At 42.2% G+C, this 26,779-nt stretch overlaps 1 protein-coding gene across 1 annotated transcript in view; it reads right to left on the reverse strand.

Moving 5' to 3' along the window:
• Positions 1–20,003, reverse strand: part of LOC138648633 (uncharacterized) — a 42,293-nt gene extending 22,290 nt beyond the window's left edge. Inside the window, exons 1-3 of the mRNA XM_069738420.1 lie at positions 19,861–20,003; positions 19,660–19,776; positions 19,197–19,420 (exon numbers count right to left, since the gene is read on the reverse strand). Of these exons, the coding sequence (XP_069594521.1) occupies positions 19,197–19,420; positions 19,660–19,776; positions 19,861–19,999 (480 nt within the window). The 5' untranslated portion in view covers positions 20,000–20,003. The remainder of the gene's footprint in view (positions 1–19,196; positions 19,421–19,659; positions 19,777–19,860) is intronic.
• Positions 20,004–26,779: the final 6,776 nt, after the last annotated feature.

Here is a 26,779-nt window from a genome sequence, read left to right on the forward strand (position 1 = left end):
AATGCACGCACTGCTGCCGAGAGCTTCCCTGCACTGACTGTGTCAGCGCCGGCTGTAAAGCAGAGCACAGCGGTGACGTCACCGCTGTTACTGCCGGCGCTGACAGTCAATGCAGGGAAGCTCTCGGCAGCAGCGCGTGCATTAGCAGCGCTCTTGCCGAAAGCAGTTTTAACCCTCTGGATGCCGGCGGGGGACGTGACAGACATCAGAATGTGAGTATGTAGTGTTTTTTTTTTACTTTTACAATGGTAACCAGGGTAAATATCGGGTTACTAAGCGCGGCCCTGCACTTAGTAACCCGATGTTTACCCTGGTTACCCGGGTGCTGCAGGGGGACTTCGGCATCCTTGAAGACAGTTTCAACGATGCCGAAGTCGTTCCCCTGATCGTTGGTCGCTGGAGAGAGCTGTCTGTGTGACAGCTCCCCAGCGATCACACAACGACTTACCAATGATCACGGCCAGGTCGTATCGCTGGTCGTGATCGTTGGTAAGTTGTTTAGTGTGACTAAGCCTTTATACTTACTTCCGATGCTGGCACCATTTCAGTGCTATCATCTACGGTTCTTCCAAAGCTTGCGCCGTCTGCATCTCATTAGAGCTGGCTTCGGTCTCGCCTTTTTTAGACAAATAAAGATGTCCAGAGGAAGTGAGAGAGCATCCTCTAGATGTTAATTATGTCTATAAGAAAGTCAAGTGAAGCCAACGCAGGTTGCCCTCAGGGATTGAGTGACATAATGTCAAGGAAGCCCCAAAAGAGCCAGTGTCAACACTACTGGAACAATGCTGGCACCAGTGATGAGTAAACATGCTATTATTTTTGTGAGTAGAAACATAGGGAACCAGAAGGGGTTGTCTGAGTAATGGTCAACCCCTTTAAAGAAATGCTTCTCTTTGATAATCAAGTGCAATCTAAAGCCGACATGTTAGAATTATCTTGGCCAAACCAGCGATATTGATTAATTTGACTAACAGTCCAACGTGTATCGTGGCGCTGGCCGAATGATGTTAAAGAGTGATGTTGATTAGACATGTCTGATTTTGTACTACCAATTGCAATGTTCTCCCTTAGATAAGCCACTGGCCAGGGAGTCAGTGGCCTTCTCATCGAGAACACTGGAGCGCTATTCTGACTAAAAGCTCCTGTGTATGTGAGAGTTGTTTGCGATGGCTGTTGGCTGAACATAGGCAGCATCTAGTGTGTATGGACAGGCTAAAGAGGGACTTAGCAGTGAATAATCAATACACCCATGGCACCCCCACTGGAGAAATAAGGCATTACATAATACATCGTTAAAAAAAATACTTCATCCTTATAATGCACAATATCAAGTCCTCTAGAATGATGGAGATATTTTATAAGCATTATCTTTTCAACAAAGTGTCCTGGTTAGGACACGCCACTGTACTAACTCTTAAATTAATAATAAAATATTAATTTTCATAATGTATGAGCCCTATATGGTACAGTATTCCAACTCCTACAGAATCTGCTCCAAAGGGAGGTTTCTGTCCAAGTTGATTATTATGTTTATCATGCTTTTATTATTTAAAAAGAAAATCTACAAAATCTGATGCCATTTTGTTGGATTTTTAGTAGGCACTGCATCTCAATAACCTCTTTTTCAATGTAAATCAGTCAATGATTGACACAGGAAATAGACAATTCTGAAAAAGCAAAGTTGATTTTTCAAAAGCAGATAAGCAACACCTATACACCGTTGTGCTCAAAGTTTACATACCCCGGCAGAATTTTTGCTTTCTTCGCCTTTTTTTCAGAGAATATGAATCATAACACAAAAACTTTTTCCTCCACTCATGGTTAGTGTTTGGGTGAAGCCAATTATTGTCAAACTACTGTGTTTTCTCTTGTTAAATCACAATGACAACCCAAAACATCCAAATGACCCTGATAAAAAGTTCACATACCCTGGGGACTTTGGCCTGATAATATGCACAGAAGATAACACAATTGGGTTTGAATAGCTACTAAAGGCAACACCCTCACCTGTCACCTGTGTGCTTGTAATCAATGTGTGTGTGCATAAAATCTGAGTGAGTTTCTAGGATCCAACAGACTCTTGCATCTTTCATCCAGCCACTGACGTTTCTGGATTGTGAGTCATGGGAAAAACAAAAGAATTGTCAATGGATCTATGGGAAAATGTAGCTGAACTGTATGAAACAGGAAGGGGATAGAAAAAGATATCAAAGGAATTGATAATGCCAACCACCTGTATATATATATATTTATATATATGTATATATATATATATATATATAAAATAGAAAAAATTGGAACAGCACAATGTCTCACCGGTGGGTGCCTAGCCTCCTGGGTAGAATGGTCCACTCATCTGCCCATATGTATACAAAAGTAAGCAAGAGGAGGCAGCACTCCAGTGATACTCACTGCTTGAAAAAGGCTCAGTGTGAGCCGAAACGTCGCACAGAGATGTGGATTGAATAAACGTCACATTTTTTCACCTTCAAAAGGACTTGGAGTGGTGCCTCCTCTTGCTTACATATATATATATATATATATATATATATATATATATATATATATATATATATATATATATATACAGTGGGGCAAAAAAGTATTTAGTCAGTCAGCAATAGTGCAAGTTCCACCACTTAAAAAGATGAGAGGCGTCTGTAATTTACATCATAGGTAGACCTCAACTATGGGAGACAAACTGAGAAAAAAAAAATCCAGAAAATCACATTGTCTGTTTTTTTAACATTTTATTTGCATATTATGGTGGAAAATAAGTATTTGGTCAGAAACAAAATTTCATCTCAATGCTTTGTAATATATCCTTTGTTGGCAATGACAGAGGTCAAACGTTTTCTGTAAGTCTTCACAAGGTTGCCACACACTGTTGTTGGTATGTTGGCCCATTCCTCCATGCAGATCTCCTCTAGAGCAGTGATGTTTTTGGCTTTTCGCTTGGCAACACGGACTTACAACTCCCTCCAAAGGTTTTCTATAGGGTTGAGATCTGGAGACTGGCTAGGCCACTCCAGGACCTTGAAATGCTTCTTACGAAGCCACTCCTTCGTTGCCCTGGCGGTGTGCTTTGGATCATTGTCATGTTGAAAGACCCAGCCACGTTTAATCTTCAATGCCCTTGCTGATGGAAGGAGGTTTGCACTCAAAATCTCACGATACATGGCCCCATTCATTCTTTCATGTACCCGGATCAGTCGTCCTGGCCCCTTTGCAGAGAAACAGCCCCAAAGCATGATGTTTCCACCACCATGCTTTACAGTAGGTATGGTGTTTGATGGATGCAACTCAGTATTCTTTTTCCTCCAAACACGACAAGCTGTGTTTCTACCAAACAGTTCCAGTTTGGTTTCATCAGACCATAGGACATTCTCCCAAAACTCCTCTGGATCATCCAAATGCTCTCTAGCAAACTTCAGACGGGCCCGGACATGTACTGGCTTAAGCAGTGGGACACGTCTGGCACTGCATGATCTGAGTCCATGGTGGCGTAGTGTGTTACTTATGGTAGGCCTTGTTACATTGATCCCAGCTCTCTGCAGTTCATTCACTAGGTCCCCCCGCGTGGTTCTGGGATTTTTGCTCACCGTTCTTGTGATCATTCTGACCCCACGGGGTGGGATTTTGCGTGGAGCCCCAGATCGAGGGAGATTATCAGTGGTCTTGTATGTCTTCCATTTTCCAATTATTGCTCCCACTGTTGATTTCTTCACTTCAAGCTGGTTGGCTATTGCAGATTCAGTCTTCCCAGCCTGGTGCAGGGCTACAATTTTGTTTCTGGTGTCCTTTGACAGCTCTTTGGTCTTCACCATAGTGGAGTTTGGAGTCAGACTGTTTGAGGGTGTGCACAGGTGTCTTTTTATACTGATAACAAGTTTAAACAGGTGCCATTACTACAGGTAATGAGTGGAGGAAAGAGGAGACTCTTCAAGAAGAAGTTACAGGTCTGTGAGAGCCAGAAATCTTGATTGTTTGTTTCTGACCAAATACTTATTTTCCACCATAATATGCAAATAAAAAGTTAAAAAAACAGACAATGTGATTTTCTGGATTTTTTTTTCTCAGTTTGTCTCCCATAGTTGAGGTCTACCTATGATGTAAATTACAGACGCCTCTCATCTTTTTAAGTGGTGGAACTTGCACTATTGCTGACTGACTAAATACTTTTTTGCCCCACTGTATATATATATATATATATATATATATATATATATATATATATAAATAAATAAATCACCTCTCGTGTCTCTTTGTGTGATTATAACCTTTTATCAATGAGTGGAACAAACTGCCACGAGAGGTGGTGAGTTCTCCTTCAATGGAGGTTTTCAAACAAAGGCTGGACAGACATCTGTGTGGGATGGTTTAGTGAATTCTGCATTGAGCAGGGTGTTGGACATGATGATAAACCAGGAAGTCCCTGTTACGGTTGGCAGAATGCACCGAATAGATTAAAGATGGTAAAGGTGCGTTCACAGCCCGGGGTCTACCGTGCAGATTGTAGAACCTGCAGCTAAGTAATGGTGGCACTATATGGCGGTACTATGCCGGAGTAAACTCGGGTTCAGACACCTGGTAAGAACTAAAGCTAATTCTGTTGCTTCACAGAGTCACAGTGAAACAAATGAAATGCTGTGCCCTGTTAGTGAACACAGGATGTAGCAGACGAACGTTAGTGGGATCCCTAAGATTCACCCCCACTAAGTTGGTGATTGATCCGGCTCTGACCCTTGGTGGCTTTTGAGCCCATGCCTGGGGATGACTCGAGTCATATGCAGAGATCAAGCAGGAGTTCCCACCCTACACTGACCAGCCATCAGGATAAGTTTAGATTACAGCACAGAGTGCATGCAGTGCTGTGGAGGCGGACACTGCTGGTTTGACACAGTACAGATCGTGCTCTGGTGTAGGATAGCACTGTCAAGCGCTAGGTAGCTCCAACATTCGCAAACATTCAACAACACAAGGAATGGGAATGATTAAGGAGCAATCACCAGAACAAGCACACATCCAAACACACACACTTGATAATAGGTTTATACTAGCGCATGGCCGTGCGGCCATGCAAACCTTTTATAGCTGTAGCACTCAAGGACCTTCCTAGTAGTAAAGTAGGAGCTGCTACAGGACCTGAGCATGTGACCCCCGACCTCCAATGGGAGGTCGTCCTGTGGGCATGTTCAGTATGGGAAAAGCATGTCTTAGTCCCTTAAAAGCCTGCTCACTGCTGATCAGTACTGGCTACAAAGGCAGAGCCTGGAAAGGCAGCAGTAACCAAGCACATAGTATCAGCTTGAACTAGATGCTGGGACCGACATTTCTGCTGAGCAGGCTCCACTGTGGCTGGAGGAGAATGGAAGACCGCAGCGGACATGGTTCGAGATTCCCGCAGTGCAGTGGCGGGAACTCGACTCCTAACAGTCCTTTCCAACTCTCTATGTTTCTGTGATCACCAAAATGTGATACTTAAACAAATATTATTTTGGAAATGGAGCCTGAAAAAGTATCTTTCCAATATCTAAAAAACAACATTGTCCTCTTATAGCTCCTGCCGCTGTCTCATCATGATGGCCAGTTAATTAAAATACGATTTTGGAATTTTAGTTGATAATCTCAGAGCTTTCAAATATATTACAAAACATGATGTTTACATATTTTAGCAGCATTGTCCAACTGCTAAAATGTTTATGTTTATCTACTGTATATTAGGTTTACATTTCCATATCTTTTTAATTAACGTGTTTAATTAGAGTAGCTTTGTGGGACTTTAGCTTGTTTCGATAAATTATATTTTTATATATGGAAGTTTTTTTGTACTAAAAGCTATTATAAGATCTGTCCATCATTTTGGACAGATACCAGTTAAATCAGGACTTTATCTTTCTTTCTAGCTTCTGCAAGAGTATATGTCACCTAAGGCAAGAGCTATGTCCTTCACCAGGGGAAAATGAGCTCATTAGTTTGCAATAATGCTAAGAAGTTGCCTGCAAATTTATGTGTTTATATGGCCCCGCACAAAGTGGTCGCCCTTCGCCTCATGCGGCAGCTGTATAATAGAACTCAACCCTAAATTTCTGCCAGTTGAAGGTGAAGTGGCCTCACAATTAATGTCATGGTGAACGAGAGGGTAAATTATATCAATGGCAACCTCCATCTGTCATTAGTAGGATACCACTGCTTGAAGATTTACATACCGTATATACATTTTTTTGTGCTGAAAATACCCCCTCAGCATATACACAAGTCGTTGTCCCAGTGAGATGGCGGGGAGGGAGAACGGTGGAGCAGCGGGTCACAGAGGCAGGAGCTGGAGGCTGCGGCTAAAGTCTGTGCCCGCTGCTAAATAGAAATGAATATTCACTGCACTGACAGTGAGTATTCGTTTCTCTTATAGCATGCACAGTTACAGCCATTCATTAAGGAAATTAATATTCACCCCTCTCCACTCCATAGGCGTGGAGTGAATATTCATTACCTTAATGAGCGGGGACACGTGATCGGTCGACCAGAAGAACTGTTGGCAATGGAACAAGATGCAGTGAGGGCACGCAGCGAAGGTAAGTAGGTTGTTTTTTTTAATAAAGGAGTCAGCCATGCATTCAAGGATTGGGGATGAGGAGCCATGAATACAGGGATGGGGATAAGGAGCCATGCATACAAGGATGGGGATGGGGAGCCATGCATACAAGAACAGGATGGGAAGACCTGTGTACAAGGACAGGGATGGGAGCCATCCATATAAGGACAGGGATGGGGAGCCATGCATACAAGGACAGGTATGGGGAGCTGTGCATACAAGGACAGGTATGGGGAGCCATGCATACAAGGGCAGGGATGAGGAGCCATGCATACCAGGTTGGGATTGAAGGGGTCATGCATACAAGGACAGGGATGGGGAGACCTACATACAAGGACAGGTATAGGGAGCAATGCATACAAGGACAGGGATGGGGAGCCATGCATGCAAGGACAGGGATGGGGAGCCATGCATACAAGGACAGGGATGGGGAGCCATTCATGCAAGGACAGAGATGTGGAGCCATGCATACCAGGATACAGATGAAGGGACAATGCATACCCAGCTTATACTCGAGTCAATAAGTTTCTCAGGTTGGCTTATACACAAGTATATATGGTAGTTTAAATTAAAGGGGTTATCCCACAACAAAAACTGGATAGGAGAAAAATATATGATTGCTAGGACTCTTACAATCACTAGAGACGGGGTGCCCATTGTTCCCCTTTTTCCAGAGAAGTTTTTAAAAAAGTGGTGGTCATTCAGGCACCATGACATTTCAATCAATGTAAAGTGCTGTACTTACCTATCCTAGTCAGTCCCATAGATTTTGAAATGGCCACTGACATGGATGATCAATGCTCTGAGGAAACACCTCCCCATCCTAGTGATCGGTGCGAGTCCCAGAAAGCAATAAATGAGAATAAGAAAAGTGGATGGGTTCTCAAAGTTTTTGTAGGATATCCCATTAAGGGCAAAACTAGTTGGCTGTATAACTCTATATGCAGTTATATTACATATAAGTTGAGATAAGGGCATTCCTTTTGGCTAAACTTTACTCCTATAAAAACATCTTTTTAGCTTTTTCTTGGCCAATCTACTGTGATTCTGAGACTATAAAAAGACTACTAAACATTTATTCGGGGGTATTTGGGGGTACTGCCTAAGATAAAACCTCCTCTTTTGTGCCATTATTTTAGCAAATACTTCTCACAAAAGAATTTTGATCTTCCTGTTATTTTGCCCAGACATGTATGAATAAATTGACAATTGGGCAATTCCTTTACTCTTGACATTAAAGTCGGTCTTCACGGCACTCTAAGGCTAGTATAACAGTGGTCTGAGTGCAATCCGATGTTTTGTCAGATCACACTCAGACCATTAATACGATAGTCTGCACGAGCCCTAGAGCTGTTCAGAAATGATGGGTGAACGTGCTCGGTAAACGTCTTATCGGAGTATATTGAGCGTGCTCATATATTATGTTCGAGCCCCAACGGCAGCATAATTTGCGGATGTTGGACAGCATGAATACATGGGGGATTCCCTAACAAACAGGCAGTCCCCAGATGTGCTGAGGTGGTCTAACAGCCGCAAATCATGCCGCAGGGACTAGAACATAATATACGAGCACGCCCAAGATAATTGGATAACACCAGAGCATGCTCGGATTAGACGTTATCCGAACACGTTCGCCCTTCCCTACTGTTCAGTCTTTGAGTGAAAGACAAAAACAGGCAAAATCTTATTGACAAAGCAAAGAGTAACATCAAGGTGTTTTTTCCTTAAAATTCCTGGAAGAATTGCACAATGCAGAGAACTGCTATTTTGCGGGCAATACAATATTTATTAAAAGAAACTTTGTAGGGAGTAGAGAGATTATCTTTTGTTAGTCCACATATCGTAAGTTGGTAAAGTTTGCCATCTGAGGCACAGATCTAACTTTGCCTCAAAGATAATTCTTTATCAAAAGTCAAAATATTTCCTTTGACTATGGTAATGGATTCTGATACTCTTTTAGTATTTACTTTGACGCCAGTAATATCCCTTAGAAACAATGAAAAAGATCTTGATGGAATAAACTAATCTACATATATCAGTATTCGGTGCCAGTTCTGAGTGAAAAATCAATTTAGGAAAGCAAACGCGCAATTTTATTGTGATTAATCATTCAGGAAACTCAATGTTGGTGTGCACAGACTAGCTTATCTCCATGGAGAACAGTTCAAGTCTTTTACAAACACTATTTCAAAGGATGCAACAATCTTGGTCATAATCTTCAATATCTTTCAACGCAGCTAAGTAGACTGAGGCTGTTATAACGTGGAATAAGGTGGGAATGGTCCCTATGAGCACATTTCTCCAATTTACTACACATAGGTCCCCATTTGTCAAACAGTTCTTGTCAGGACTTTGACTTAAAACTGTTTAAAATTGAATACAAAATTTTTGCAACTTTTTGTGTTTTCACGAAAGCTCTAATAACTTTTTCAGGGAGCCCGATTGAGCGCGACTGAGAATTTCATCACATTGAATTGGGATAAAATGTCATGAATTACAACAGAAACATTCTCCAGGGACTGGAATATATTTTGTATTCTGGCATAAAATGCTTCATATTTATTAAGAGGCACACAATACTTCTTAACAAATTTAACGCATCTTACTGTATCACACCCTTTATCAAGACTGTCATGCAAAATGTAATTAATCAATTAGAGCCATAATGTTTATTATGTTCATTCATTTAACTATACATATAAATTGTGAAATTGGTGGAACATAAGGATGAGACCAGGATTACCGCAACCCTTTACTTCCTCCCTGCAGATGTCAACTACAAGAATAGATAGAAGGTAGATAGATAGTGTAGTGTAGTGAGTTGGGCAGTGTGACAGATAGGCAAAGACCACAGAAAGTTCAACATAAGGGGTTAAGGTCTCAGGCTGAAGCCATTTTTTTTACCAGCTGTAGCAAGTCATATGCCTGAGACCTGGTGGGGCGAGACTCCGCAAAGGACTACTGAAATGGGAATTTCACACTGAATGGGAAACCACTGGGTAAATCTGACAGGGAGAAGGACTTGGGGATCCTAGTTAATGATAAACTTACCTGGAGCAGCCAGTGCCAGGCAGCAGCTGCCAAGGCAAACAGGATAATGGGGTGCATTAAAAGAGGTCTGGATACACATGATGAGAGCATTATACTGCCTCTGTACAAATCCCTAGTTAGACCGCACATGGAGTACTGTGTCCAGTTTTGGGCACCGGTGCTCAGGAAGGATATAATGGAACTAGAGAGAGTACAAAGGAGGGCAACAAAATTAATAAAGGGGATGGGAGAACTACAATACCCAGATAGATTAGCGAAATTAGGATTATTTAGTCTAGAAAAAAGACGACTGAGGGGCGATCTAATAACCATGTATAAGTATATAAGGGGACAATACAAATATCTCGCTGAGGATCTGTTTATACCAAGGAAGGTGACGGGCACAAGGGGGCATTCTTTGCGTCTGGAGGAGAGAAGGTTTTTCCACCAACATAGAAGAGGATTCTTTACTGTTAGGGCGGTGAGAATCTGGAATTGCTTGCCTGAGGAGGTGGTGATGGCGAACTCAGTCGAGGGGTTCAAGAGAGGCCTGGATGTCTTCCTGGAGCAGAACAATATTGTATCATACAATTATTAGGTTCTGTAGAAGGACGTAGATCTGGGGATTTATTATGATGGAATATAGGCTGAACTGGATGGACAAATGTCTTTTTTCGGCCTTACTAACTGTTACTATGTTACTATGTTACTATGTAAACACCCGTTGGGCCTGCACATATGTATTAACCACCAGTCGAGCAAGGATCTCATGTTAGGTGTTGAGTTCCCACTGCCACACAGGGGGAATCTCGAACCATGTCCTCTGCGGTGTCTCATTCTTCCTCAGCCACAGAGGAGCCTGATCAGCAGAGACATCAGTCCCAGCGTCTTGCTCAAGCTGATGCTGTGTGTCTGGTTACTGCTGTCATCCCAGGTCCACCTATTGTAACCAGCATTAGTCAGCATCAAGCAGACGCTCCAGGGACTAAGTGCTGCTTTTTGCCTACTGAGCATGCCCATGGGACAACCTCTCATTGGAGGTCGGAGGTCACATGCTCAGATCCTCAAGCGGCTCTGATTGGACCACTGGCCAGGGCCCGGAAGGCTGCAACTATAAAAGGTTCACATGGCCACTGGCTATGTGGCCATGTGCTAGTATAAACTGAAATCATGCATGTGTGGATGTGTGTATATTATCTGGTAAAAGCTTGTAATCATTCCCTTCCCTAGCGTTGTTGTATGTGGCTGGGTGTTTGGAGCTGACCAGTAGAGATGAGCAGTGTTTGAGTCGAACTGTTCGCCAATTTCAAATTCGAGCTGTTTTGGGCGGTGTTCGAGTCGTTCGATGAACTCGAACAACTTGCTTAAAATTTGGCTGTTCGAGTTTCTGTTCGATAACTGTTCGTTCACCAAAAGCCTCGCTTGATTTTCACATTAAAACTGTTTATCAATGTTAATAGACTGTTTCAGTGTATAGTGGGTGGGTGGGTGGGGGGGGGTTCAGGGGATAGATCTGTGCTGAAATAACGCCGATCTCCATTTTTTCTTTTCTTTCCCGCATTTACAGTGGGGCGGCGCAGTCTCTCAGCCTATCAGCAGTGCACACACACAGCAAAGTGCATGTGATGCACACAAGCAAGGGCATGTGTCATTGGCTGTGTATGTCACATGTCCTTGCCCTATAAGAACCAGCCATTTTCCCCGTCACCACCATTTCCTAACTGCTGCATCTTAGTGTTAGACGGTACCGCTGCTGCTGTGGGCGCTATACAGTATAAGGCTGCCGTCACACTAGCAGCATTTGTTCAGTATTTTACATCAGTATTTGTAAGCCAAAACCAGGAGTGGGTGATAAATGCATAAGTCGTGAGTAGTGTATAATCGGGTGGTTTCGTCAAACTCAATCTGACAGGTGCCCCGCCCCCTATCAAAGTGTATCAAAGTGTGTAACCCCTCCCCTCCTCCTGTCAGCCAGCTGTCCCTGAGGCTGGCTGATTTCCCCTTTTGATATCGTTTGATATACTTTAATTTGTTGCATTTTGATATTATTCACGTATTTGTTTTATATTTTTATACGTAGCTCGAGTTTGATTCTGTAAGTTGTATTTTATTCACAGTGTATCCATATAGTTCAGAACTTATAACACACCAAGCTGTTTATTTGTGTCTCTACACGTATTTGTTTTATATTTTTATACGTAGCCCGAGTTTGATTCTGCAAGCTGTGTTTTATTCAGTGTATTCATATAGTTCAGAACTTAAAGCTGTTTATTTGTGGTCCTACTGAACATTAACTAAATGGTAGGGTTATTTGCGGGTCAGAGGTTTATAAAGCCTAGGTCAATTGCTGTTGTAATCGCTTTACCAATAAATGTTTATTTTCACAAACAGAAAAGTTATTGTGTCCTGTAGCTGTCATCTGAGAAGTTATTTGTGTTTCAGTTGTGTTATCTGAGGGTCATATTTTTGTACAAATTCATGCTGTTTGGTGATCTTTGTGAAGCAGAACTTTGTTTTATAACACATTTGTACCTGTAGATGTTATCTGCGGGGCAGAGGTTTAAAGAAAAGTTATTGTGTCCTGTAGATGTTATCTGAGGTTATTTGTTTTTTTTTTTTTTGTATTAGCTTTCTCAGGGCAGCTGCTTGTAGGTGTTATGGTATATAATTATATCCTAGGATCTGTACGACTATATACAGCGTGTTATGTTCATTAAAATGTTTTATTGTCAGAACTAATTGGAAATAAAGAACACATTTTAAGCTAACCGCACTCACTTTACACAAACAGAAAAAAGGAAGCACACTTTAAGTTAGCTAACAGCATAATGCTGACAAATCTGTGTATATATACAACACACGCAAGTAAGAAGCGGTGTGTTTTATACGAATAAAAAACCAAAGACACGATATTGTAAAAATGTAAAAAAATTTTTATTTCTCACAATAAAACAGCATCTCAAAGACATTTCAATACTATAAAAATTCTTACAGAATATAAAAAGTAAAAACATTAAATAGTACAATGAACATACATCATTACACTTCTTACAAAATAATTAATATAGCGTTACAAGGCGAGTACAGCATTTTAGCCAGTACATTCTTTACATCGTGAGCCACATGGTTTGTAGCATCGGTAGAGACCTTTGTTTAGGTAGCAAAGTTCCACGTGTGGTACCTAATGACGGGGAATGTAAAGATTGAATTGTACGGGGAGCCGCCGCTAACTTCAGCGGTGTAGATACAGAGCGTGTCTCACTGTTGGTAATTTTTAATTCATCTAAAAGCTTCCTAGTAGCGGTGTTACCCACAACTGTAGACGGCATATTTAGCTCGGCCATAGCCTGCATAAATGAATCCCAACCCGGCGGTAAATTTCTACTGTTCAGAGCATGACTCTGCGTTGTACTACGTACCAAATCCAGTAAGTTAGACCCTGGTATTACGGATCCTTTGAAAATAAATTCAGCATTATTATTCCATGCTGTGACATTTTTATTCTGCAGCAGCCTGTTTAGTAAAAATTCAGCATTCTTTTTATATCTTTGGTTTATATGGCTGACAATTTCAGCGATCTCATGATTTTTATCAGAGTCGGTATTTGGCAATTGCTGCTGACCAGGATCAGGAGGGCTAACGAGATTTAAAGCCGTTACTTCTTTTGAGCTGTGTCGCGTATGTACCAAGTAGCGTTGCAGCACAGAGCTATACATTTTAATTTTCACATCATCGGGAATGTCACGACGCTGTAAAATGTCGCTAATTTCACCATCAAGGCGGCGAATAACACTGTCGCGTATGTTATCTGTAGTACCGGGTCTTAGTTTGTCTAGCTCCTGTTTGGGGACTAGATACATTTTCGCTGCATGCTCCATTATCTTCCGGCGATCAGGCTTGTTATTATTGGAATTGTAAAAGCTAAAAGAGGTCCGATAAACCCGCCGGCCTGTTTTAGTAGTCGCTTCTTTTTCTTTATGGGCTGAGATCTGTCGCTCAGTGTTCTTATAGCTTTATGCCACTTCTTTAATATACCTTTTTGGCGCTCTTTCAGCGGAATCCTGCCTTTTAAGATATTTAAAGCAATCTCGCCTATGGCTGTAATTAAATCATTGCTTGCATCGCGCAAAATAGACTTTCTGACCGCGGGGGTTGCTTTCACTAGGGTTTTTAAGAGAGCCCAGTTACGCCGGAGCCTCTCAGACATCTTTACATCACAACGCCCACAGCGTAGAATGTCTGATACCTGGTAAAATTCACTTTTTAGAAGTGTTTTTCTTCTGAACATAGACAGCGGGCAATGCGGGTGGAAACAACCCAGTCCTTAAACGCAGATCCTCAGGAGTATTAGCTCTCAAATCTACAAGCAAATACCCGTAAGGCTCCCGCGTGGCATCCTCAAAAGCTTCTAGGAAAAAACGTGTTTTTCCGGGATACATCTGACGAGCTAGAGTTAAAATTTGTAATTTATCTCTGGGGTTATTAAAAAGCACCATGTACTTTGTGTTTAAATTTATCGTACGGCTTTTCTTACCCTGACAAAATATGTTTTGCACCAGGTAGAAAATGCTGAGATTTCTGTGGTGCACATACTTGGTAAAGGCTTTTTCTATCTCACAATTCTCACTAGCACTCTCCATGAGATCATCAACAATCGCCAAATTCACCTTCTCCGGTGAGAATAATTCGTCATCTACGAATGTATTCGGCAGACCCTCCACAAATCTGGCGTGGGGAAAAGAGAGAGAGATTTCATCATATAGTTTTTGCCAACACGAATAAAACCATACAATATTATCAGGTTTCTGAGAAAAATTAGCTTCAATATTATATAGCAGCTGTTTTACAAAATAGCTCTTTCCAGAATTAGACGGGCCTGCTAGAATGCACGAGAACGGGTGTTGCAGACGCGTATCCATCACAATACTCGACTAATACCCAAAAGGTAATGTGAAATCGTCTAATAGTCGCTGCTTTGTATAAACGCACTTTTGTGTTTTGCGTAATGGCCTTGTTTCAATATCCCAGTACTTTTTATTTCTCACAATGGACGCCTGCTGTACGACAATATGTTTCTGAGTTTCTGCGGCAGAAGGGCGCGGGTAGTCCAGAACTAGATCTTTCAGACTGTTGAATTTAATAGATTGAGAGTTACCAACATTTAGTGTTATCCCCTTAACTTTTAAGACAGTTTTACCGGTGTTGAGTTTGTAGCCGTAAGTTTTGGGGCCCGCGGATACAAATTCTGTGATGTGTGTACCATCGGGTATTTCACTGGTCAGCTCCCCCAGGTAATCGCCTAAAGGCGGTTGCCACTCACCATCTCTCTGTACAAAAATAACTGAGTCTGTGTCGTGATAAAGGCACACCTCTCCTGCAGCCGGTCCAGCAGCGAATAGAGCTCTAACCGAGCATACGCTGTTGTAAAACACGCTATAAAAAGGTTTGTGTTTTTGTTGAGTGTGTGGTGGCCTTTTGCATATTTCCAGTTAATGGTTGCGGTGTCATCATCAAGGAAATGTAACATCGAAATGTCATAGTAAGGCAGTTACAAATACTTAAAAAGTTCATCTGGATCCCTAACAATGCTGGTACATGATAGATTAGATCTCTGAGCAAACTTTCCCCATAAAGAATTTAAGAAAAGCTTGGAGATCTGTCGCTTAGCAGGATTGACAGCTATATTTTCAGGCCGTAATTGGACACCTTCTTTTTCAAGAAAAGAGTCAATGTACTGCCGTTTCTTGGCGTCATCAGTGCACCAGCTAGGATAACCAGAGGCTTCCTGCTTATCCCTAAGATGTAATTTAAGGTAAGGCGCGAACAGATCATCAGTGGTTTTAGGAAAATGCCATATTTCATAGATGTGAGCGATCCGATACCCTTTTTCTATCGCCATCTCGAGCTCTATAGTGCACCAGGTGCCTGTCAGCGCCCGTTCTTCATCACTGTGAGCACAAATATCTGCCTGGGAATTTGCAGCGCATGTGTAGCAAAGGGGAAACATTAATTTTTTGTTGAGTTTTACCGGTAGAACTGGAAAAAATAAATCTCTCGGCGGGTAGACCTTGACTCTAGCAATGCCAAAGTATTTTTTAATGAATCCAAAATTGTCGTAGATGATGTCTGGATGGCCTACAGGCTATGTTTTAGTTTTGTTTACAAAGGGGTACAGACTGGTGAAGTCGTAGTAGTGTAAAGTCTCCCCTTCTTCCAGATGGTGATAGAGCTTAATGGCGTTAGTTCGCCCGCCATAAAGCGCATCACGGGGGTCTAAAGGAACGGGGAATTCCATCTGGCGAAGAAATGTTTGAAGGTTAGAATCATTTTCAACCATTTCATTCCACTCATGTTCCCACATCAGTCTTACTGTGTACCCGCAACACTGTAAGTAATGCTTTTTAGCTAAAAAGGTGTAATATAACTGGCCGTAGGACGTACTCGTGACCTTATTCGTGTCATTTTCATTATAGCACACGGGACATCCGTGGTAAAAACACCACTGAAATTCAAAGGCTATGTGCTGTCCGCTAACATAGGCATAACCATCTAGAAAATACTTTCCGACCTGTTTTTCACCGCCTCTCAAAGCGTGCTGTATGTCGATGTTCTCGGAGTGGGCTACATACATGAGCCACTGTATAGCGGGTGTCGAGTAGCGCTTTTTTGCCTTGTGATATTTATCACCAGGTAAAATGGCGATTGTCTTTTTTGGAAGAAATTTAAACCGGTACATTGTCATACACACCGAGGCCAGGGTGATGAGCTGAAAAGGATCAACACATCTGCTCACTACAATCCTTTGCTTTTGACGCCTACAGTATTTTTTAACATTTTTCTGCATCATCTGCATAATACGCTCTCTATAGATCTTGCAGGCGTGTCTCAAAATTTCAACATCTTGTTTGCAATAAGATTTTAGCTCGGCCTTGAAGTCAAAAGTTGTATTTACCTGTGTCTCATACCACTCCAGGAACTCTACCTTCTCACCAGGTGACATGTACTCCACCCCATAATATTTTACATCCGGTATGGGACCTACATAATTTTGGTTTTCTCGGGTATTGAAAAAGTGTGGAAAATGTCCTTTACCGCCTGAAAAGCCCATGGCCTGTGGTAATTTACTGAGCTTCATGGGGATAAAATTTAGAGAGTCTATGAACCTTATAGACAAATCGGGTAGCGACACACACAAGAGACGACCACCTTGGGTTATCAACTATACTTGTAGTTTTTCAGAAATCAGTTCCTTAACAATAAAGTATGCGTCGTATCTTCCACCATTGTGGGCAATAAATGTATGATCTGAAAATTTACCGCTTGTAAAGAACTGTACAAAGTCATGTGTACAGGTATCACCCTCAAACTCCCAGGAGGGGTGGCCATACAGCGTTGTAGCATAAATGTAATTCGGGACGTGTGTGCCTGTCTCCTGCATACATTCAAAATCATAAAAGATATAACAATCTGACTCATCCTGTGCTACATACTTCCGCATGTAACAAAGATGGGCATCGAATTTATTTATATGTCTGCGACATACAGGACAGCGCAAACCATTACATTTATGCTCTGTTTCGCTATTTCTGAGGACAAAAAGGTTGCATTTATCACAAAATGTTTTAAGTCTGCAGAATGCCGGGTCGCCTAATCCCAATTGTTTGTGATAATCTAAGCACTCGCTCGAGCGGCAATAAACTCTGCAAACAGGGCACCTGGGCTGCTGGTCGGCACCGCCTTCTACGCAATTCTCTCTCTGACAGGCTTTACAAAAATACTGGCAGGAGTGTTTGTTTTTGTGGTGAAACACTGAATTGCATAGCTCACAAAAGTAATCAGCACCGATAAAACCCTTCATATTTTTGATCCCGTAGTAGTGATTATCATGGAACAATATGAATACTGTTTTGCCATTAGGTGTATTACCGCTCTGAAAGTAACGCCAATCGCCCTGACTATAGTACAGTACTTTAATGGTGACCCCCAAATATTTTTCAAATGCAGGGATGTCGCTAAAACTCACTAATTGATCATCAGGGATGCCCAGTGCTGCGTGTATGTTTTTAGAGCGGCTCAGTAAAACACCATCAGTGACATCCGTGTCGTCCATCAGGGCGCACACACTAGCAGCCAGACACAGATTTGTCGTGTAATTGTTAAAATCATACAGCCATTGTCTCTTTTGTTTAATGATCTGACTGCTCGCTATAGATTTCAAGCGCCTTTTTTGTTTTACACCACCGCGTCGGTTTTTAATGATGGTGACGACTAGCTTTAGCGAATTGGATGATATGCATTCATTGTTACTTTGAAGTGCGCTGGCAACAGCATTTAAAAAAGATTCTGAATTAAAATCTTCACGGGTTTGTTTTGTAGTGAAAATAGGGTCTAAAGTATCGCCGGCATCAAACCTTAACTGTACAAAGTCGCCAGGTTCAATGTCCCTGATGATTCTATCCAGTAATGCCTGAATGCCTTCATGAACAATATTCAAGCCCTCTTCAAATGATCGTACACACTCCAAATTTACAAATCTAAAATGATCTGTATGTATATGGCCATTGAAATTGCGGAGGGCTCTTTCATGATGATGGATGTGTTGCAAAAATACTGTATGATCGGGGCTCCGCACATTACCAGCAGCGTCAGCGTCTGAGGCTTGTGAATTTTGTGTAGATGCATGTGCGGCATCTGCAGAGCTGCCTTGGCTATGTGAGTGCTGTTCTGACTCTTGTGACGACGTATGTGGTGGCTGTAGAGGCATTGCAGGACACATGTCACCACGACGCCTCCTAGAGCATAGCGCCCGTGTAGCGCTGACCAACAATTTTAGAGCCCTCTTTATAACTCTAGCCCTATTATACCTGGGTAGTGTTAGCTTAGGTGGTTTATGCATGCCGTAGCCGACCATATCTAGTCATAATGGGGTCGCTGTAGTCGTTATCTCGCCATCCAGCAGCAGGCTCCGGAGTTCGTATAGTTCGGACTTATTAGCCTGTGTTGGGCTTTGTGTTGATAATAATTTTTCAAAAGTATCGCAAAAAAACATTATTTTGGGGACCCAGCGTTTGTAGCGTAAGTAGCGGACGAAGTGTTCCTGAAACACAAGCATTTCAACGGGGCCCCAGCTGCGGTATTCATGCTGCAGATCTATAGCTGGCGCATGAATCCGTGGCTTTTTACACACCTTAAGCTCTTTACACACCTTAACATCAGCCGGCCGCGACCTCTTTGACCGTTTCTTAACATTAACAGAGTTAGATACACAGACATGAGATATGTCACCCAAATTAGAGGGTCCTGAGGGTCCGACACCAGAGGCATTAGCAGGCCCCGTTACACATGGCGCTGACGGTTGCATAGTGTGGGACATACGTATAATGAGCGGTTCTACGGATGGTTGCTTACCATCAGCGAGCTGATCAATCTCGCGATCATACTCTTCACGAGTCATCGTGGCTGTTGCACCCACGGCGCAGGATGCGGTTGGTGGCTCTGTAACATGTTTTGTTTTTCGCTTATGTTTTCGGGGTGCCTCGACCACTTCTGGATATAGTAGCGTGGGGTCATTCACACGAATTGTCGATGGCTGTCCGGTGCTTGAATGGGGTATTTCACGATGGTCCGACGGTACAGGGTTTCCTGCGTCCTGCACCACGCAGATCGGTGATAGCGGATATGCTCTAACAGCTCCATTAGCCGTCTGTATCGCCGGCCACGCTGGTGCTGCGCCATTCTCGGTGATCTGTAGCGGCTGTAGAGGTGCTGGAGGTGTTTTTCTCATGACTTTGCGCTTAGCTGTAGGAAAGATTATACATGTGTCAGATATGTGCGAGACCGTCGCAGGCCGCTGCGCTTAGCTGTAGGAAAGATTATACATGTGTCAGATATGTGCGAGACCGTCGCATGCCGCAGCGCTTAGCTGCAGGAAAGATTATACATGTGTCAGATATGTGTGTGCCCTGGATCTCAATGGTGAAGCACGTGTATCATTGATTGTACAGAGACTGTGCATGTATACCAAAATATACACTTACGGGATAGCGATGTGTGGTGAATGATTGCCGTGGCGTCTTCTGTAGCTTCTGCGAGGCTCTCCATTAGCTCCGGTATATTCTCTTTTGTGAAAATTCTTCTAGGCTTCAGTTTACAAGCTATAAATAAAGATATAGGCCTTAGTAGAGGCGTGGTGGATTTTCTCAGAGCGGTTGTGCAAAAACTTTTCATACGATTCTTACCTTTTCCTTTCCGGCACCCCGGTCCGAGCTGTTTTTTAGGTGCTCTAGAATCAGGGCTGTTTCTCGGCGTGGGGTTCTGGTACATCAGTTCCTCAACAGGCAGCTGATTGTGTTCCGTGGTGGTTGGTTCTGGAAACATGTCGACATCTGTAAAGAATTAATATATATATTTACACGTCTAAATACTTAAAAGCTATATACACACACACACATACATACACGCAGACACACAACGCACCTATGATGTCCTGAGTCAAAGCCCCCACAGCAGCGCCACACTCCAGAGTAGGCACGCTGAAGCCGTTTAAAAAATCATCGCTGTAGTTGCTGATAAATTCATCTACAGCATCGGGGGTGTTCCTGGTAAATTCATCTACAGCATCGGGGGTGTTCCTGGTAAATTCATCTAGATTATCGGGGAGGGCCCTGATTAATTCAGCTTAAACAAGAAAGAATAAACAATATAAAGATAATATATAAAACAATCCTTACTTAGAATGGGCCGCTAACAGATACATGTATATAAATCTTGAAACATACCGAGTACCGAATCCGCAACTTGACTGGAAAAAGCCGAAAAATGTTGGGATTCCATCTAAAATAAATTATCTGTGTAAATTTTTTTGCGCAATCTATATTAACCACACACCACCACTCGTCAAACTCATTTATATACACAACAAATAAAACTGCGGCCCGTGTATAAATATTCTTATACTAAGCAAATCATGGGTAATACAGCTAAGTCTTTCTATATTAATTATACGCCACAAATATGATTTATGCGGTAAAACTATATTACACAGCCCCACTAAATATACCGCTACTGTATAAATATGACTATAAATATGTCTATGTTAAACAAAACACATGTAGTAAGTAAGCGCTGCATGCGCTAGTTAGGGCGTATTAACAGTTATTAACTACTGTATTACATAAATTATGTTATAATAGTTGTCCGCGGATAAGTCTTTCTATATTAATTATGTACCACAGAATATGGTTTATGCAGTAAAACTATATTATACAACGATACTAAATATGCAGCTATCCTCCAGTATAACACTAACTTATTAAACAAATAACACCCTTAATTATGGTTTTAGAGATGCATAGTTAAATATAATTAAGCATTTGCGAATAATAAGACAACTGTCTTATATACTTACATTTAGAATAGCTCTGCTTTTTAGTCTAGTCGGACTTCTGGTGAATGTCTGATGTACTTAGTGGTCCAACCAGCTGTATTTATCCTTAGTGTCAGAAATCAGCTTACCTGTTAACACCCAGAAACACACCCAGTTACGCCCATCACACGTCTTCTGTTAACACCCAGAACACAACCATACATGCAATTAATGCATGCATTAACTCACGCATGATATATCCGGATTAAAACAGGAATTTTTATACAGCTGAATTTCTGAAAGAAGCAGGCTGTTGATTAACGAGACACAATCATTTTAATCAATCATGACGTCTAAATCGTATGATGCCATATTAGAAAAACAATATTTTACAACCAAGGCTCCCGGATCATTCTCGGGTATTGACAAATTATTTAGATCTGCAAGAGCACGCGGAATAAAGAAATCTGATGTGATTGCTTGGTTGAATAAGCAAGACACCTACACGCTACACAAGCCTGCTAGAAAACGCTTTTTGACAAATAAAATTTACGTCTCGGCCATTGATGCGCAGTGGCAGGCGGATCTCGTAAGTTTAATTGACTATTCAAGGGAAAATGATAATGTCAAATACATCCTGACGGTGATTGATGTTCTATCGAGATACGCATGGTGCGTGGCCTTGACAAACAAGACAGGCGCTAGTGTCGCCAGATCGTTCGAATTAATATTTCAAAATGATAAGCGCATACCGAAGAAACTGCAGACGGATCGCGGCAAAGAATTTATAAATTCATCACTCAGGCAACTATGTAATACGCACAATATTCATCACTTTTTTACAAACAATGATGTAAAAGCTGCTATGGTCGAGCGTTTTAATCGCACATTAAAAACCCGTATATGGCGCTATCTTACGCATCATAATACCTTTAGGTATATTGATATTTTACCGGATTTGCTGCATAGCTACAACCATACGTACCACTCAACGATCCGCTGTAGTCCCGCGTCTGTGTCAGAGAGAAACGTGATGCAAATCTGGCGCAATATTTACAGTTCTACTATTACTAATAAACCAATTAAACCGTCTTTAACGGTTGGCTCTCATGTCAGAATATCTCGCTATAAGTCGACCTTCTGTAAGGGCTATGAGAAGACGTACAGCGATGAGATTTTTTTAATCACCGGCGTCTCCAATAAATTTCATAAACCCCTTTATAAAATCAGTGATTTAGCCGGGGAGCCTGTAGAGGGGTCATTTTATAAGGAAGAGCTGCAAAAAATACCTATGGATGAGGATCGTGTCTACAGAGTAGAAAAAATTTTGAGAAAAAAACGTGTCAGGGGTGTGAGTCACTGCTTTGTCAAATGGCTGGGCTACCCCAAAAAATTCAATAGTTGGATCCCGGCCTCGGAGTTGACAGATATATAACCATGGAAGCGGGCTCATTTTTCGTGACATTACCCAGTAATTCGTCAATTAAAATCTACCCTGAAAACACAATATCGGAGTACAATACCAAGTTAGCGCGGGCCGTTCATCTTTCGGCAGATTATGAGGTGGCATTAACGGAAATACAGTACCCCCATACGTGGAACACGTTTGATGCTTTTGAAGGGAGCTTCTACGCGGCTAAACACGGCGAACCGTTAGTACAGTATCACATAAAATCAGGATTTTACTCGTCCATTCCTAAGCTAGTTGGCGCGGTCAATGCCCGAATAGAAGCGCTGTATTTATCTACGCCTGCCTACAGAATACGGTATGATGAGCTACGCCGCGAGGTGATCCTGCCCGACCCATCCCCTATACAATTTGCTCTGGGTACTAAGCTAAAACTTATTTTCGGACTGCAGACCGTTGATGACTCCCCCGTTGCTTTAATGCCGTGGAATCGCCGCTTTTACCCCGATTCAAAGGCTGGTTTTTATTCGCTTTTTGTATACACTGATATAATTCAACATCAACTTGTAGGTGACAGTTACGTTCAACTGCTACGAACCGTAGAAGTTAGCGGCGATGATAATGATATTGTCACGGTGCGCTACTCACGGCCCGATTACATACCGCTGTGCAAGCAACACTTTGACTCCATAAACATTACAGTCATGTCGGACCAGGGCACGCCGGTTAAATTCAGATACGGAAAGTGTATAGTGCGATTACATTTTAGACCTCGTCAGCATTGACACGATAAAATGCTGTCTCAAAGGGTGTATGGAGATCCAGCTGTTTATGCCCGCTACTATACTGCCCAGTCGGGGCACGGGCTAGAGGGATTCCGCGGGAGCGAGTACATTTATGGCTCTGGCCTGGCAGGGCTATTTAAAGGCTTATTTCGTCGCGCCGTTCCGCTTTTCAGAAAAGGCTTAGAATTAGTAAAACCACACGTTCGGACGGCTGCCCGGAATATCGCTGCAGATGCCGTGACATCAGCATCGACGGCCCTTATGAAAAGGATAAATACACCAACCCAGCAAGACGGCTCTGGGATAATCTATGTCGCTAAAAAAGCCCAAAAAAGAAAGCGGCGCGTTTGCCCTCCTTTACCGCCGATGCTCATGAATAAAACTACATCCAAGAGACGTCCCCGTCAGAAACGAGTAAGACGCTCTGCGGACGACATCTTCTAATCAGTTACCATGGCTTTCCTGCATGACGCTTCTGTAGAGTGCGCAAAATCTGAACTGGATATTTTTGCCGTACCACCGACTCAAACAAGTATCGAGAAATCTCTATTTATAGAAGTACAGCCGGTTGCTGCTCTGTCAGACAATGGACCGTTGGAGTTTTACATATCTGGTAGCGGTGATTATTATTATGATCTGAACAACACGCTTCTGTACATAAGCTGTCGCATCGTGAAGCAGGATAATACGGCCATCGCCGATGGTGCGCGTGTGGCGCTCATAAACTACCCTCTAGCCACTCTTTTTAACCAGGTCGATATTACTCTGGGAGACCGACTTATCTCACAATCGGACAATCTCTACAGCTATAGGGCGTACATAGAGACCCTTTTAAATTACAGTTCACAGACGCTGGCATCACAATTTACAGCCGGTTTGTTCTATAAAGACACTGCGGGGCATCATAATGACAGGCGCCTGGATGGCGCAAATGCAGGGTTTATCAAAAGAGCCAGTGCAGCTTCTCGCTCAAAACCCATCGATCTTTTGGGGCCCATTTTTGGGGATATATTTAACCAGCCAAAGTTAATATTCAACGGTCTTGACCTTAAGGTTAAGCTGTCAAGAAATAAGGATACTTTCTGCCTCATGTCCGCAGAAGCCGAGCTGCTGAAGGTACAAATCTCGCAGGCGGCTCTCTATGTGAAAAGAGTGCAGGTATCACCGGCTGTCCGAATCGGCCACAGCCAGGCCCTCCTAGCCGCAACAGCCAAGTACGCTGTTGACCGAACATGCCTGAAAGTGTACAGCATCGCCGCAGGGACACGGATCACGAACCACGAGAACCTCTTCCTAGGACAGATACCAAAAACTGTTATATTGGGGTTTGTAGATAATGAGGGCTTCAGCGGTTCTTATACAAAAAACCCACTGGACTTTCACCACTACCACGTCAACCACGCGGCATTATATCTGGATGGTCAGCAGATACCCGCGAGGCCTTATAATCCTAATTTTAATGCTGATTTAGCCATCAGAGAATATATGGCGCTTGCCCATATATCGGGCAAGCAAAAGGCTGATTGTGCCATGGCGATAGATCGTGAAGAATTTATGGCTGGCTTCATGCTATTTGCTTTTGATTTATCGCCTGATCAAGAGCCTGGAGGCCATTTCTCGCTCATTAAAACAGGTAATCTGCGTGCTGAAGTCCGCTTTGCGATAGCGACACCCCACACGATAAATATGATTGTCTTTGCAGTCAACCACACCATTCTGGAAATTAATAACAGGCGAGAGATCTTGTACGATTTTAATTAAGCAACGATGGACAGTCTGCAGCTTACAGTTGTAGCGCGGTCCGATAATTATACAGACCGCATATTCGCCGGTGTGTTTCCGTGTGATTTGCTTCCGGAAGAAAGAGTGACTCAGAGACCCGCGGCATATATTGTGAATACAGACCCTGCGAATCAAGCTGGTCGCCACTGGATATTAATCGTACTCTGCGACGATAAGACGGGCATATTTTTTGACAGTTACGGCTTCCGTGCGGATAATATTATCTTTCCACGCGCTTTTGTGACATTCCTGAACAAGAATTGTTATTCTTATTGTTATCAGAGCGCACAAATTCAAGATTTGTATAGCCGTGTATGCGGTCATTATTGCATATATGTATTATACCATTTAGCTCGAGGCTTTCCATTTAAGAAGGTTTTACAAAATTTCACGTCTGACTTGCAGAATAATGATCGAACCGTATCAGGTTTTGTGACATCAAGATTTTCAGGCGCAGTCCTTTGTTCATCGTGTCGTTATCAGATTCCGCAAAGATGCATTTGTCAGCATCATGCTGTTAGCTAACTTAAAGTGTGCTTCCTTTTTTCTGTTTGTGTAAAGTGAGTGCGGTTAGCTTAAAATGTGTTCTTTATTTCCAATTAGTTCTGACAATAAAACATTTTAATGAACATAACACGCTGTATGTAGTCGTACAGATCCTAGGATATAATTATATACCATAACACGTACAGGCAGCTGCCCTGAGAAAGCTAATACAAAAAAAAACAAAAAAAAACAAATAACCTCAGATAACATCTACAGGACACAATAACTTTTCTTTAAACCTCTGCCCCGCAGATAACATCTACAGGTACAAATGTGTTATAAAACAAAGTTCTGCTTCACAAAGATCACCAAACAGCATGAATTTGTACAAAAATATGACCCTCAGATAACACAGCTGAAACACAAATAACTTCTCAGATGACAGCTACAGGACACAATAACTTTTCTGTTTGTGAAAATAAACATTTATTGGTAAAGCGATTACAACAGCAATTGACCTAGGCTTTATAAACCTCTGACCCGCAAATAACCCTACCATTTAGTTAATGTTCAGTAGGACCACAAATAAACAGCTTTAAGTTCTGAACTATATGAATACACTGAATAAAACACAGCTTGCAGAATCAAACTCGGGCTACGTATAAAAATATAAAACAAATACGTGTAGAGACACAAATAAACAGCTTGGTGTGTTATAAGTTCTGAACTATATGGATACACTGTGAATAAAATACAGCTTACAGAATCAAACTCGAGCTACGTATAAAAATATAAAACAAATACGTGAATAATATCAAAATGCAACAAATTAAAGTATATCAAACGATATCAAAAGGGGAAATCAGCCAGCCTCAGGGACAGCTGGCTGACAGGAGGAGGGGAGGGGTTACACACTTTGATACACTTTGATAGGGGGCGGGGCACCTGTCAGATTGAGTTTGACGAAACCACCCGATTATACACTACTGTCGTGCATATGTTTCTATTATACTTTTCCTCTAATTGTTCCACTCCTGGTTTTGGCTTACACATACTGATGTAAAATACTGACCAAATACTGCTAGTGTGATGGCAGCCTAAGAGTGTGAATTACAAGCAAATTTGCAGTTAGATAGACAGAGATAGGTTTAGTGAGTTGGGACTAGTTGTAATATCAGCCCTTTTCAGGGTAGGTTACAGCAGTTCATAGCACTTTTTGCCAGGCAGGTCTGTGCCCAGTGCTGTGCAAGTGTTTGTCACAGCATCTGGTGTAATCTAGCTCAGCCAACCCTTTTGGGCTAGTAGCATTGTCTGGTAGTGATCTGAGTAGC

Source organism: Ranitomeya imitator, chromosome 9 (genome assembly GCF_032444005.1).
Source record: "Ranitomeya imitator isolate aRanImi1 chromosome 9, aRanImi1.pri, whole genome shotgun sequence".
Classification (NCBI taxonomy): Eukaryota; Metazoa; Chordata; class Amphibia; order Anura; family Dendrobatidae; genus Ranitomeya; species Ranitomeya imitator.